Source organism: Lepidochelys kempii, chromosome 1 (genome assembly GCF_965140285.1).
Source record: "Lepidochelys kempii isolate rLepKem1 chromosome 1, rLepKem1.hap1, whole genome shotgun sequence".
In the NCBI taxonomy this organism is placed as follows: domain Eukaryota; kingdom Metazoa; phylum Chordata; order Testudines; family Cheloniidae; genus Lepidochelys; species Lepidochelys kempii.
This window is the reverse complement of record NC_136380.1, coordinates 29,070,338-29,085,043: the sequence shown is the minus strand read 5'-3', so window position 1 is coordinate 29,085,043 and position 14,706 is coordinate 29,070,338. Positions and strand designations below refer to the sequence as shown.

At 39.9% G+C, this 14,706-nt stretch overlaps 1 protein-coding gene across 1 annotated transcript in view; it reads left to right on the top strand.

The window, feature by feature from the left end:
• CWC15 (CWC15 spliceosome associated protein) overlaps positions 1-7,637 on the top strand; it is a 40,184-nt gene extending 32,547 nt beyond the window's left edge. Inside the window, exons 6-7 of the mRNA XM_073337599.2 lie at positions 11-129; positions 4,464-7,637. Of these exons, the coding sequence (XP_073193700.1) occupies positions 11-129; positions 4,464-4,593 (249 nt within the window). The 3' untranslated portion in view covers positions 4,594-7,637. The remainder of the gene's footprint in view (positions 1-10; positions 130-4,463) is intronic.
• The last annotated feature ends 7,069 nt before the right edge of the window (positions 7,638-14,706 follow it).

Genomic DNA, 14,706 nt, shown 5'->3' with positions numbered 1-14,706 from the left:
TCATTGTCAGGAGCAAGAGCAAAAGGCTGAAGAAGAGAGGATTCGAATGGAAAACATCCTGAGTGGCAACCCTTTACTAAATCTTACAGGCCCAGTGCAGCCTCAGGCAAACTTCAAAGTGAAGAGAAGGTACTGTGCTCAATATACATTTGTCCCTTCCTGGAGCTCCAGCAGTCTGTAAAGCAGCTAAACTGGTATCACTGCCATTGATTTTATTTCTCCACTCAAGCCTTGCGTCAACAATGTGACATGAAATTAAGGTATTGTAAGGACGGTGGTTTGTTTTTTTCCCCAAATAGACCACCCTGGTTCTTTTAGGGCAAAGAGAATTGCATTGAAAATTTAATCGCCTTGCGTTGCCATCCACAGCACAATATGTTTGCAAGAGGCAATGTGGCGAGAGTTCATAGGCAGACTCATTCTTACACCTTTCTAAACACATCTGTCTACTTTGGATTGTTAGTGTGAGTGACTAGTGAAATTTTTTGTGCTAGCACTTTTTTTTTTTATGGTTCGTTTTCTATTGATTATAGTACGGTTTCTGTTAGGAAATAGTCCAGGTAGTATTCCATTTAACTAAAATAGGGAATAGATGAGGAGTTTACGAGCTTCACTCAAAAGTAGGGACCTCTGGACATTCAGAGAACTTTCTACAGTTTTGACTGGGCTTTCTGTTTCCTGTGCTGATTGGCTGTTTGCTCCAGCTCTCGCCCTCCCTCGGTCTCTTCACTTCAGCTTCACTCCACATCTTACCTTCCTCTTCCCTGTCTTGTCCCCTGTCCCTTCACTTTTCTTTCCATTTAGCTGATCCCCTCCTGATTAAACACATCTTTTTGTAAAAAATTGTAGAGCTAACATGCTGTTTGCCATCACATTGTTCACTCTACTTGTGTATTAGTCTCATCCTGCGTCCATCTTGTGACTGTCTTGTCTGTTTCGTTTGTAAGCTCTAAGTCAGGAACTGCCTGCTCCTCTGTGTTTGTATAATTCCTAGAACAATAGAGCCCCAATTTTGGTTAGTCCTTAGGCATTCCCTAATAAACAGGATTTAATAATACTAATCCTTTCATTTTTTACTTTTTTTTTTTTTACACAGTAAAGACTTTAGGGTATAAGAGAGAGAATGTGAGTTAGGTCGGGGCGCCATTTCAGATGTTAGTGGGGAGCAACTTTAACCATGATTCAAGGGGCTATGTAGGCACCTGAAGACTCTAGGTGGTTTTGTTTGTTTTTTTGCAGATAATTTAGCAATTAGCTGGCAGGAACACTGTATCTAATTCCTATATAAAGAAAGAAAATTAAATATTAGACTCACTTAGCTCTAATACTAATATGTTCTGACATCTTGTGTCAAGGCACTTGTCTTAAAGGACACTGAATTTTAGTGTATATTCTTGCTTTGTTATGCTTGAATACAACAATTAAAACAATTTGTAGAAAAATCTATATTACTTTTTTGCAGTTCGCCAAGCTTGGAATAGATCATTAAACTTTTGGAAACATCCTACTAGGGCATGGCCCTGTGAGTTTATACTGCACTTGCTGGGGGCTTTAGGGGTGTTAGGGCACTACAAATAATAGACTAGAAACTGACTTTAAACAGGAGTGAAACTGACACTTTCAAGTCACTTTCATGGTATTGCCAACCCCAAATGTTCAGAAATCATGAATCAGGCTCACCAAGGCTATGTAAAAATAATAGATTTGGTGTTCTTTTTATTTGCTTTCTGCTTTTTGAGCTTTTAAGGTGCACTGGGGTCACATTTTTGAAGGTTTCTCCACAGCCATGAGGGCTAGAAACTTCATTTTTCTTTAAGAATGAAGGCTGAAATTATCACACATCCACTTGACTTCAGGGCCTCTGGCTTTAAGGAAAACAATAATTATCATGACAGAATCATGAGGCTTGGCAATACTGCTTTCACTTCTGTTTGAAGGCTAGTTACTTTCCAGAAGGCTCTTAAACGCAACACTACAGTGATTGAGTTGCAGTTCTCACAGGAGAATATTTAAAATCAAACACCAAGAAAAAATTCCACATTTTAAAGTTGAGAAAAAAATGGATACTTCTGAGGTATATCAAGGCCACTGCAAGCAGGAAAGGAAAATAAACAGACACAGGAGCTCTTAGCACTCCTCCTCTTAAAAGGAAGTTGAAGGGTCAAATCTTCTAATCCTTAATCAAGTAAAACTTCTATTGCCATCAGCGCCTCCACTCATAAATATTAATATGTGCTCAGTAACTATAGACTTCATACTTAAATATCTGAGCCATCTTATCTGGGGCTACACATCTTATGTGTTAGTTTAGGGACTACATTTTCTGGCATATTCTAAACCGTGCTGAGCACACAGATTGTGCCCAATGAATAATGCAAATCATGACCATAATCATTGACTTTATGGACTCTGAATGCAATTTCTGTTCTTGTGGAATTGGCCTGGATACAGCTAAAATCCTAAGAATGTGAGGCATAAACACATCTGATACTCGTATGACACTTTTTCATTCCTTCTTTTTCTCAAACTCAGAACAAACAATGACAAGACAAAATGATTTGACTTATGAGGAGAGGCTGAGGGAACTGGAATTGTTTAGTCAGCAGAAGACAAGAATGAGGGGGGATTTGATAGTTGCTTTCAACTACCTGAAAGAGGGTTCCAAAGAGGGTGGATCTAGACTGTTCTCAGTGGTAGCAGATGACAGAACAAGGAGTACTGGTCTCAAGTTGTAGTGGGGGGAGGTTTAGGTTGGATATTAGGAAAAACTTTTTCACTAGGAGGGTGGTGAAACACTGGAATGCGTTACCTAGGGAGGTGGTGGAATCTCCTTCCTTAGAGGTTTTTAAGGTCAGGCTTGATAAAGCCCTGGCTGGGATGATTTAGTTGAGGATTGGTCCCGCTTTGAGCAGCCGGTTGGACTAGATGACCTCCTGAGGTCCCTTCCAACCCTGATATTCAATGATTCTCAGTTAAAATGTAAAATTGCACAGCAGCCGTTGCTTAACAATCCAGCCTGGGGCAGAACCTTCCACTCCTTGGGGGTTAAGTGATCTCCTCTCATCTGACTCATTCTCTCTTTAGTCATCATTCCTAACCTCTGTGCTGCTTTTCATGCTGTCAACCATGACATCCTTCCCAACTGCCTGGGACCGTTTTCTGGAGTCTCAGGACTGTCCCTCTTGGTTTTGCTCCCATCTGTCAGAGTCCTCTCTTTTTTTTTTGTTTTTTTATTTTTTTTTACAGCGTGCAGCAGAGAGAGAGGGTGGTCCAGTGGATAAGGAGCTAGCCCTGAGAGACCTGGGTTCTAGTTCCCCCGTGGGCTTTTTGTATGACCTAGGCCTGTGCCTTAGGCACAGAGTTCCAAAGGTTGTTAGGCACCCAAAGATGGAGCTAGACATCTAGTGGGGTTTACAAAGCACCTAATATTCTAGACGCTTTTGAAAATCCCACTAGGTGCCTAAACACCTTTGAAAATCTGGCCTTTAGTCCATGTGTGCCTCTGTGCCCCATCTGTACAATGGGGAGAACAGCACTGCTCTACCTCTCCAAGGGGCTGTGAGGAGAAATAGGTTGGACGTTGTGAGGTGCTCAAATACTATGGTGATGGGGCCACATAAGTACCACAAGTAGAGTGGGAACTTCTCTATATCACTGCTATCCCTTCCCTTGGTTTTGGCCCCTTCTTTTCACCTACGCCCCTCACATCTCTCTCTTTTCTGAATGTTATCTTGGCTCAGAAGGCTTTGTAGTATTTCCAGTCCCCTGCCTTCTCTCTTCAATACTCTCCACTCCCTGCAGAGGGATTCCTGTTTTACAGACTCATTAATGACTTCCAGACCCTTAATATAATTACCAGCCCTTTCTTATCTTAATCACCCTGCCTCTGTAAACAAAACCCAGGGGCACAGGCTTTGAGCAGCACCTTTCCTCTTCAGAACTCACATTCCACACTCCTGCTGTGCTGTAGTTAAGAGCTCCACCTGAGAACACACCTCCTGTACGAAACTGGGAGGGGAGGAGCAGGAGCCCCTCCTCCCCTCCAAATGGTACCACTGGGTGAAGTAATATATTTTATTGGACCAACTGCTGTTGGTGAAAGACAAGCTTTTGAGCTACACAGAGCCCTTCAGGAGCTCAAAAGCTCATTTATTTCATGAACAAAAGTTGGTTCAATAAAAGATATTACCTCATCCATCTTGTCTCTCTAATATCCTGGGCCAGTATGGCTACAACAACACTGCAAACAACTTTAGGATATAGTTTGTATGAAAAACACACACAATAATTGTATTTTGGTTTTTCAAAATAAGTTCAGATGTGTGTTAACAGTTTTTTCTAAAAAGACAGTGGTCTTCTGAAATCTACAAAACTGTTTTAAACATAGTTTATTTAAGTTGCTCTGCCATAATTTCATGTAGTAAATTTTAACTGTACAGCTAAATAGTTTGTTTTTCTTTCAGATGGGATGACGATGTTGTCTTCAAGAACTGTGCCAAGGGAATAGATGAAATGAAAAAGGACAAAAGATTTGTAAATGATACTCTGCGATCTGAATTTCACAAAAAGTTCATGGAAAAATACATCAAATAGTACAGTTTTATGTGCTCCATTGCTGAAAGACTCAAAGGGTCAAGGTGACTTCCCCTCTGTGGTGTACTTCCCCCATTCCCCCAGAATGATGGCTGAAAATTGTCTCCTGCCATGAATTTCCAAGTGCTTTTTCAAGGTCATTGACAACTTTTTAATTGTCGCCTTGTATCTGGAGTGTTTTATCCTTTTCAGCATCCTTTTTTGTTTTAACTAAACCTGTTTCTGTTTAATTCAGTGGATATGCATTTACTTTTAATGGCCTTCATGTAATGTTGCAAGAGACTGGTTTGCAATAAATACTTTAATTGTCTAAATACTGTTCCTTGGGAAACAACCTGTATGTAATATGGAGATGTGTAATTTGTGCAGATTATGTAAATTTTCATATTCTTAAAGGTAAGTGAAATTCTACATGCTGGAAGAGAGTACTGAAGTTGCCTTTTTATGCATGAAATTTAATTATCTTCCTTCCTTTGATTGGCTAGTTGAAAGCCAATATGAACTCCCTATCTGACTTCTTAAATATTGAGTGTTTCTCTGATGTAACAGTTAAGAATGTGGTCTGACTGGATAGCTCCAAGCTGTTAAAAATTCTGCCTTCATCTATATCATGAGCTCGACCTGATTCACTGCTTTGCCACAAGGAGCATCCAGCAAGTGTGCAGCACAGTGGTGTGCTGCCTCTCTCCAGGAAATTCCATTCTATGTAATCTTGTGTTTCTAACCCCCAATCTTGCAGTCAGAGCCACATGGATGCAAGGTTGGAAGAGCCCAATCCTGCAATCTTTAAATCTGGTTTCAGGACTATGTTTTCAATGAAGGCAGCACCCAACCCAGTCATCACACGAAACTTTTTTTTTATAAGTCAATTTGAACAAAACTCAGAATATATGTGGGAAAACTTTTCTGTTAATTCAGAGGATATCACAATCAGTACAGTGTTCTTCAGCTATCAGAAGGATTTTATTCTCTTTTGTGATCATTGTCACATTTGAGATGCACTTACAAAAGGAGGCTGAGTGATGCATTGGATTGAAATACCATCCTTTTATCTCTGGATACCTGAGTTCAAATCCCAATTTAGGTCACGAGTGAAAGCGTTCAGTGGTTTCTTACTCACCATTAGCATTCATTTCAAAACCTCCATATACGAGAACATGACTAGCAGTCTCTACTTGAGAGATCTTAGAATGGAATAGTAGTTGTTGCAAGTCAGAAAGGATTTAAGGTGCCTTTATGTAGAGTTCTTGCCTGGTTGGCTGCCCATGCTATATCTGTCCATTTAGTCCTGTTTCTATAGCACGAATGTTGCTCACAATCTCTTACTTAAAAATTAGTTGCATATTTTCAGAGTGATTGTCAGGGTTCCTTCCCCACTCTGAACTCTAGGGTACAGATGTGGGGACCCGCGTGAAAGATCCCCTAAGCTTATTCTTACCAGCTTAGGTTAAAAACTTCCCCAAAGTACAAACTTTGTCCTTGTCTTTGTATGTTGCCACCACCAAGCGTTTTAAACAAAGAACAGGGAAAGAGACCACTTGGAGACGTCTTCCCCCAAAATATCCCCCCTTCCCGTCCCGTCCCGTCCCCCCCAAGCCCTACACACCCCCTTTCCTGGGGAGGCATGAGAATAACATCCTAACCAATTTGTTACAAAATCATCAAAGACCCAAACCCCTGGATCTTGGAACAATGGAAAAATCAGTCAGGTTCTTAAAAGAAGGATTTTATTTATTTATTTATTTTTTAAAAAAGGGGGGTAAAAATCATCTCTGTAAAATCAGGATGGAAAATACTTTACAGGGTATTCAGATTCAAAACACAGAGGATCCCCCTCTGGGCAAAACCTTAAAGTTACAGAAAACAGGAATAAACCTCCCTCTTAACACAGGGAAAATTCACATAAAACAAAAGATAAACTAATCCACCTTGCCTGGCTTACCTATACTGGTTGCAATATTGGAGACTTGGATTAGGATGGGTTGGAGAAGATGGATTTCTGTCTGGCTTCTCTCGGTACCAAGAGAGATCAACCATGTAAACAAAGAGCACAAACAAACTCCCCCCCCCGCCCCGATTTGAAGGTATCTTGTCCGCTTATTGGTCCTTTGGGTCAGGTGTCAGCCAGGTTAGCTGAGCTTCTTAACCCTTTACAGGTAACAGGATGTTGCCTGTAAAGGAGGGATTTTATAGCACTGTATACAGAAAGGTGGTTACCCTTCCCTTTATATTTATGACCGTGATGGTCAGGGGTTTTGAAATTTCAGGACAGATATTTCAGTCTTTTTGTTAGACATGGTTTTTAAATGATATCCTGTTAAACTACTGTATTAGAAGCATATTTGTATTGCCTAGGCAATTTCATTAGTTTTTATATTTTTCCCTTTTTTATGGTAAGACAAGATGAACCAGTCAGGGCTAAACTATCTAAACCGGTAATGTCAGTACATACATAGAACAGGGAATTTTATATGCACGTTTAAAAGCCATATTGAGACACACTTATTTCACTTGGAATTAAGGAAAGAATATGTACTGATTTTGCTCATGTTATCTGTCTTTTGGCGACGATGATGGCTTTTTGGAAGCAGGGGATCAGCCATAGTTCCTAATGAGCACACATTAAAAAGTCAAGATTTGAGTTAAGAGCGGTTAGTTGGCAAAATGTGGCAGTGGGGAAGCCAGCTGTTGCTTAGATCTGACTTAACAAAATGATGATGTCATCGCAACAACAATAATACTTAACTCTAGGCACTATTACAAGATATATAATATAGCTAAGCCAAAAGTGAGTAAGTAAATACGTTAGGGGGAAAAAAAAACCTTAAGATGTGGTTTTATAGCTAGTTCAGTGTCTTTGTAGAAATTTATTAGTTTATATTCTTCCCTTCATGGATCTTTGAAACACTGTAGCCCTTTTTGTGTATAGAAGAGTGATCTCTTGTACTGACTTAAGCTGCCAAAGGACCCTTGTTCCATGAGCTTTGTAGCTACATGAGATTATCCTGTACAAGTAGAAATAAAAATCAAATTAATCTCTGAAATATTTTATAATTATGTGTGTGTGCTTATTAACTACCTTCTCAGTGACTCTCCCCATAATTCTAGAGGAACAGCTATAGAAATGGAGATGAGAATCTGCCCCGGATTAACGTTAGTTCTTCAGCATTACTTTTAAAATAGGCTTTATTGTTTTGTTTGTGTGTCAACTAAACTACAAAAGCCAGGATTTGCAGATTTTTACGCTGAAATTCCATCTCACATTGTTTTTCAGACCCATGAGCTGTGTAACGTGACCTACTGTTTGGAAATCCTACAACAGCCAGGCACAATAGAAAGTTAAGGAGTTTGAGGCCATATCTCTAAATGGTCTTCAGTTGTTGAATATTAGGCAACTTTAACAATGTGTAGGTATCCAGTTAGTGAAGCACTTTGTGTTCCTTCAGAACGAAAAGCACTATATAAATGTAAAATATTACTTCACCACTGATTCAGTGGCCTAATTTTCTGTTATCCCTTCTAGTATTAAAATGCAGGAAGCAAAGTTGATCCAGTTTATGTATTAAAAAGGTCCATTGTGGCCACGATTTAAAAAAAAAAAAAGAAAGGAAAAAAAAGAAAGAAAATGGCACCTTTTTACTGTACACATCTGCTCCCTGGATATTTTTCCCAGGAACATCTGCTTAGTTTGACAAATAACTTTACACGGAACCAGCATAGTTGGCAGCTCTGCTGCAGCTGAAGGTAGAATGGAATACAGCTTATGTTCTGCAGTTAAATGGATGTCAATTTAAAAATAGCACTTTATATCTGAATTGTTTTGCCTATTTTTTCGTATAAGTAACACCTAGGATGGCTGTAACTGGAAGAGGTGAATCTTTTCAGTTGGTTTACCTTGTGCATTTGGCAACATTTTGTGCATAGTCAGCGTCACAGTTTCTCTGTGTTTGAGTCTTTTCACAGACCAATGGTGGAGAGAACCAGCACCTAGTACAATGGGACTATTGTGTTTATAAATAGACTTTCAATCATTTGTTAAAAATTGACTAGATTTCATGTTGGCTGTATCTCTCTCAAACTCTGATTTAGAGAATACATTTTTGGTGGTTTGGTGATATACAAAGCAGAAATAGAAGCTTAATTAAGTCCGTTATTATCTGAATATATACATTTACTGCTGAAATATATACATTTACTGCTGTTTAATCAGTCATTTCTTTTCCCTCAGAGAAAATGAGGCGGTGTCAGTGGTTGAGTTTTTCTTCTGATAAATAAAAGTGCTGGTTGTTTTAAGACAATTAATTACATGTTAAAAGTCTGATGCATACACTCCAAACTGGGAGCCTGGGTGAGGGTAGTTTTTCTTTAAAAATATGTATCACTGTTTCTGTTGACATAGCTATTTTGAGTTGTGCTTTTGGGAAAATGTTGGAGTTGAGGCCATCTGGTGCATCTAGTATTAACCTCATATGTCTCATGGGGAACCCTCCTGGTCCATGTTTGCTGGGGGCCTTTTCTCTGACTATCCTCGTACAGAAAGATTTTGGGAGTCATCAGATTCTGCCAAACTGCTGAACTTCTTTCTCTCTGCTTTTTCTTCTCCTCTAACACCAAAATACCATAAAAATCTTACTGCGTGGTACTGCAAACTAGTTCTGAGTGCAGGGTCAAGCAATTGCTGGGGTGTGGGACATTCCCTTGAAGCACTTAACTTCAAAGGGCTGCAGTCTGATTCAAACTTGAAGGGATGTGTTGAAGTTTAGAGAAGTGCTTCAGCTCTTCAAAGTGTATTCCGCTAGCTATTCCTGGTGGGTCTGACTGAGGCTGAAGTCTATTAGTTTTGTACTGCAACATTGAAAAATCAGGATTGCATTTCAAGGGATCATCTGTATGACTTCTCATCCTTGTGCTTGGTGCTTTACAATATGGAAAAATAAAGAGGCTTGCCTGACAGTTTGCAGCTTGGGGATGGGGGTGAATACCAATAAAATATATTCTCAAGGAAATAAGATCAGTCATTGAAGTCCTTGCTTCCCCTTTAAAAGAGAGGAAAAATTACAAAAGACTGAGGTAGTGCCATCATAATAAACATTTCTTCCCATACATAATGCAATTTGGCAGGAAACAACAATGTATCCCTGAAGTAAACTCTGATTTCAAATTCACCTTTTTCCCCCTCTTGGCTTTGGTCGGCCTGCTGAAATCCTGAGCACTGAACACCTTTTTACCTAGATGGCAAACATTAATCCTTAAATAATTCTGTACACTGTGAAGAATGATAAACAGAGCAAGAATAAGAAGATTTTGAAGAAAGCGTATTTTCACACGGAAAGTGTTTATTATGTACCTGGGGATTTTTTTTTGGGGGGGGGGGGTAGATGAGTCATTTTCAAAAGCATCTGAGTCCCTCCTTTTCAAAAAATGAATGTCTGGGAGCTCCTAAATGCCTGCATTACTCTTCAAAATGATTAGGGAGCTTTTGAAAATTGTACCCAATGACATTTTTTTCTTGGATAACTCAAACCCTGGATTTGTGCTGGAAATGGCCCACCTTGATTATCATACACATTGTAAGGAGAGTGATCACTTTAGATAAGCTATTAGCAGCAGGAGAGTGGGGTAGGAGGAGGTATTTTTTCATGCTTTGTGTTTATATAAAAAGATCTTCTACACTTTCCACAGTAAAAAGAAAAGGAGGACTTGTGGCACGTTAGAGATTAACCAATTTATTTGAGCATAAGCTTTCGTGAGCTACAGCTCACTTCATCGGATGCATACTGTAGAAACTGCAGCAGACTTTATATACACACAGAGAGCTCATGCTCAGATAAATTGGTTAGTCTCTAAAGTGCCACAAGTACGCCTTTTCTTTTTGCGAATACAGACTAACACGGCTGTTACTCTAAAACCTGTCAAATAGGTTAGTGTTTAAACTTCAAACTTTCCATTGTCTTCGTCCTTGAGGAGGATGAGTGCTTTGCGTGTGCTTGAGGAAATCTGACTTGAAATAACTATAGTTGAAAATGAAGTAGTGGCAATGTATAGTTCTTACTTCATTGTTTCAATTCCTAGTAGTGCATGGAATGTGCTTAAAATATATATGAGAGCAATATATATTTGTGTAAGGAGTTGGATTTTTTTTCCTTCATAGCTTCTGCCCAGTGGTTCAAAAAATTGGTCTGGGAATTCCAAAATGTGCAGCGCAGCTATATCCAAAATGAAGAGTTATCTGAATCTAAACAAAATGAATCACCCACCGTGCAAATACTGCGCTGCCACCAAATCTAAGACAGTCTCTAAATCAGAAGGGAAATAAGCATTACATCAATGTGGGGAAAATGAAGCAGAACCACAGACTGGTCTAATGCATATGTGGGGTATTTCCATCGGCTTCAAAACACAGGAGCTGAATAGTGAGGATGTGATAATTATTTATTTGTATTATAGTCCTACAGGCCCCAGCGAACGTCAGGGATCTGTTGGACTGGATCCAAGACAAATACAGAGTAAAAGTCAAGCCATATCCTGAATAGTTGAATTAGGCAGGACAGAGCATGGGCAGGTGGGGAGCTGAGCCACAGAGAGATTAAATGACTTGCCCAAGGACTCACAGAAAGTGTGTTGTAGAGCTGGGTACTGAACCCACATTTCTACAGTTACACTCCAGTGCCATAACCACAAGACCATCTTTCCTCCTAGTTCTTCAATTAGCAATTATTTTCCCCCTTGAAAATCAGGCTCTTCTGGTTTATGATCTGGGTATCCCTCATGAGCAAGATCACTGAAACATCCTCTTCTACTGAAATTTATTTTACTGTACTACTCAGAAACCGGTGTCTGAATGAGTGAAGGTCAGGACAGCACTTCTCAGAGTATATTTACAAGTGAGTAGGAAAGGGGAAATAGAGGAACTATTGGTGAGTGTTAGTCAGTGTGCTCATTTTTCGCTTGTGTTGAAATTGAGGTATCCAATACCAGCTTGTGTAGTGGCCCTATTGAAGCCAGTGGTATGTAAGTCATGAGTGGTATTGGTTCGATGTGTGTGGTACGCACTGGTCAAGCAGTATATGCTGTGCTGTGGCTTACCTACTTGTTTGGATCGCTCCCTGGAGCTAAGCCAGGGGGTATTCTCTTCTCATGTCAGCTAAAATTGGCTCTCCTGAAAGTGAGGGTATAAGAATCTGATTCCCACCGAAGTCAATATGAATCTTTCCATTGATGTTAATGGGCTTTGGATATGGCCCTAGGAGAGCACTCTGGTAGCTGGGCACAGGCATAGCGCAGGCAAGATGCCCCTCATAGCTCTTCCGGTGCACATGAATTCTGAGCTGAGTCAACCCTGCCATCTCAGGGCTCAACCTCTCCTACAAAGACTAATTGTGCTAAAATATGTCAGTCTTTTTGTCATGTGGACTAAGGCCTAGGATGAGACCAACCTGTGACATTTTGGGGATCTCACAGACCAGTAAGGGGTTCTGTAACCTTGGATGCTTTTATGCTGTGCAGCTTTGGTTCAGACCCCTGACAGCAGTAGCCTGCCCACAGGTACAAGATCACACCCTGTCTTCCACCACCCTACTTACTCTTTACATGGTGACACCACCAGCCCTTCTGGTCCTGAGACTCCCCGAATCCATCCTCCCCAAGTTCAAGTACCAGAAACTTGGACCATTCTCCTCTTTCGCAGCCCAGACGGTCTGAAACCAACCCCCAACACCACTTTCTTTGGTCTCCACACAGTTTGCACAACAGAGACCTGCTTAGGGTAAAAATAAAAGGTTTATTTAATAGAAAAGCCACAGATTCAAAGATGCAAGAGCAAGGGAAAGCCAACACATACCAGTTACATAAAAATAAATATAAGATGCAACCTCAGGCTTTACACTTCCATATTAGACAAAATCGCTTTTCTAATACAAGTTACCTATTACCTTTGAACAGTTTCCCAGCTCCCCTAGCCATAGAGAGGACCTAGCGGTTTATAGACAGCACCCACCAAGCGACTGTCCCTCAGTTTCGGGATGCCAAATCTGACAGAAGCCTGCTTTTAAAAAGCTTTTTCTTTTTTTCCCCCACCTCTTAATCCATGCTGACTTATGTTTGTTCAGAGTGTGGAAATCCTCTGATTCGAGAGCTGGCGTGTCCATGTCTTTCCATTAACTTTAGTGGTCCACTATTATCCTTTCCTGGGCTGGACACTGGATGGGTACTTGAAGTTGGTTTCATGTAAACAGCTGTCTTGAGAGGTGCCTTTTCCTGTCTCAACACTTGCCGTCCTGCTGTGAAGTGGAGCCAAAGTTTTATGAGCACAGTTCTCTGTATTCACAAATACATAAAATTGTGATGGTCGCCTATATTCCTATATCATCATGATGATTAAATTTAGAACATTACAAGCTTTTATGAGACCTTACTTGACATTTTAATACCACAATAACAGTGTATACAATCAGTTGGTTAACTGCTTATTCTTTAAAAAGAAAATGAGTACTTGTGGCACCTTAGAGACTAACACATTTATTTAAGCATAAGCTTTCGTGAGCCTATGCTCAAATAAATTTGTTGGTCTCGAAGGTGCCACAAGTACTTCTTTTCTTTTTGCAGATACAGACTAACATGGCTGCTACTCTGAAACCTGCTTATTCATTGGGGTTCAAACCCCCTGTTCTCCCCTTGGAGTGTTTGGATCCTTGTTGTCACACAACCACACACAGCTTCATTTGTGATCTAATTTATCAAGTAGGCCTGCGATTAAATTCTTGTGCACTAAACCCCAAGGCCCAGATCCTCCAAGGTATTTAAGTGCCTACCTCCCATGGGACTTAGGTGCCGAAATACATGGGAGGATCTGGGCCCAGCTCTCAAGCCAAGGCATTTTATAGTAATTTTTGTTTCTTAAAAAAATGTTAGTGCCCCAGTACAGAGTGCTTTGCATGTGCTTGAGGAAATCTGAATCTGACCTGAAATTAACGGTGATCAAGAGTGCTTATCACCTTACATACTCAATTAGGTTTATTTACATTTCCTTTTTTCCAAGGCGAGGGAAAAATCATTGGGTCCAATGAAAGGACTATTCTAAATTAACTTTCTTCAGCAAAGTTTCTTCACAATAATACACAGAATTGTCAGTTTGCTAGACCTGTTCCAGTCAGTACAGTGAGAGAGATTAGCGTTCTGATTTATGGGATGGTGTTGAGCCATGGAAAACATCTTTCTAATCTAAAGCATTTTCAGATGAACTCATTTCAGCAAAATGCACTAGAGTGGAGACATGTTTGAGACGTTGATGATGAATCATGTTCCATAAGAGCTTTAGAAATAATTCAGTTGCCTTGAGATCCTTTTGTACTTTTATTGACTCCAACTTTAAATCATGTTGGCTTCTCTAGAGTTCAGCTTTACTATAAATATATTGTCTTTTCAATAGGGAAAATAACTTTTTAGAGAATTCCAGAGCTTTGTGCTAAAGAACTCTGAATGTACAATGGGGTCCATTTATATATCACTTATTAATACATATTTCATGCCAATTTGTGCAAGTCATGAATAAAAGAGAAGCATTTTTACCTAGTGGTTAGAGTTGGAGATTATAAGTCAGGACTCTGGGGTTCTATTTCCAGCTCTATCCCTCATTGTGGGATAATGGACAAATCACTTAGAGCCAGATTCTGCTCCCTCTCCTTTTACTAATTGCTCACCAAAGGCCCTACTCAATATGGGTAAGGTGGGGAGCAGAATCTGTCCCTTTTTGGTGCCTCAGTTTATCCACTTGTAAAATGAGAACACCATATCTCATATTATAGACATCAGCCTTAATTAATTTAATTTAAAACTTGTAAAGTGAAGGATTTAGAAAACCTGAGTTCAATTCCCTGCTCTTCTCCTGAAATCAGTGGCAATTAGGACCCTAAATACCTTTTGAGGATCTGAGCCTTAGCTTCTCTGTCCTTCACTTCCCATCTGTAAATGAGGGTAATAGCATTGCCCTACCTCATGAGGTGTTGAGGATAAATGCATTAAAGATTATGAAACATTGGGACATTATGGTAATACAAGCCAGAGAAGTATGTTGCGATGCTGGATAAAAGTTGCTGTGTACATATAGGAAGGAAA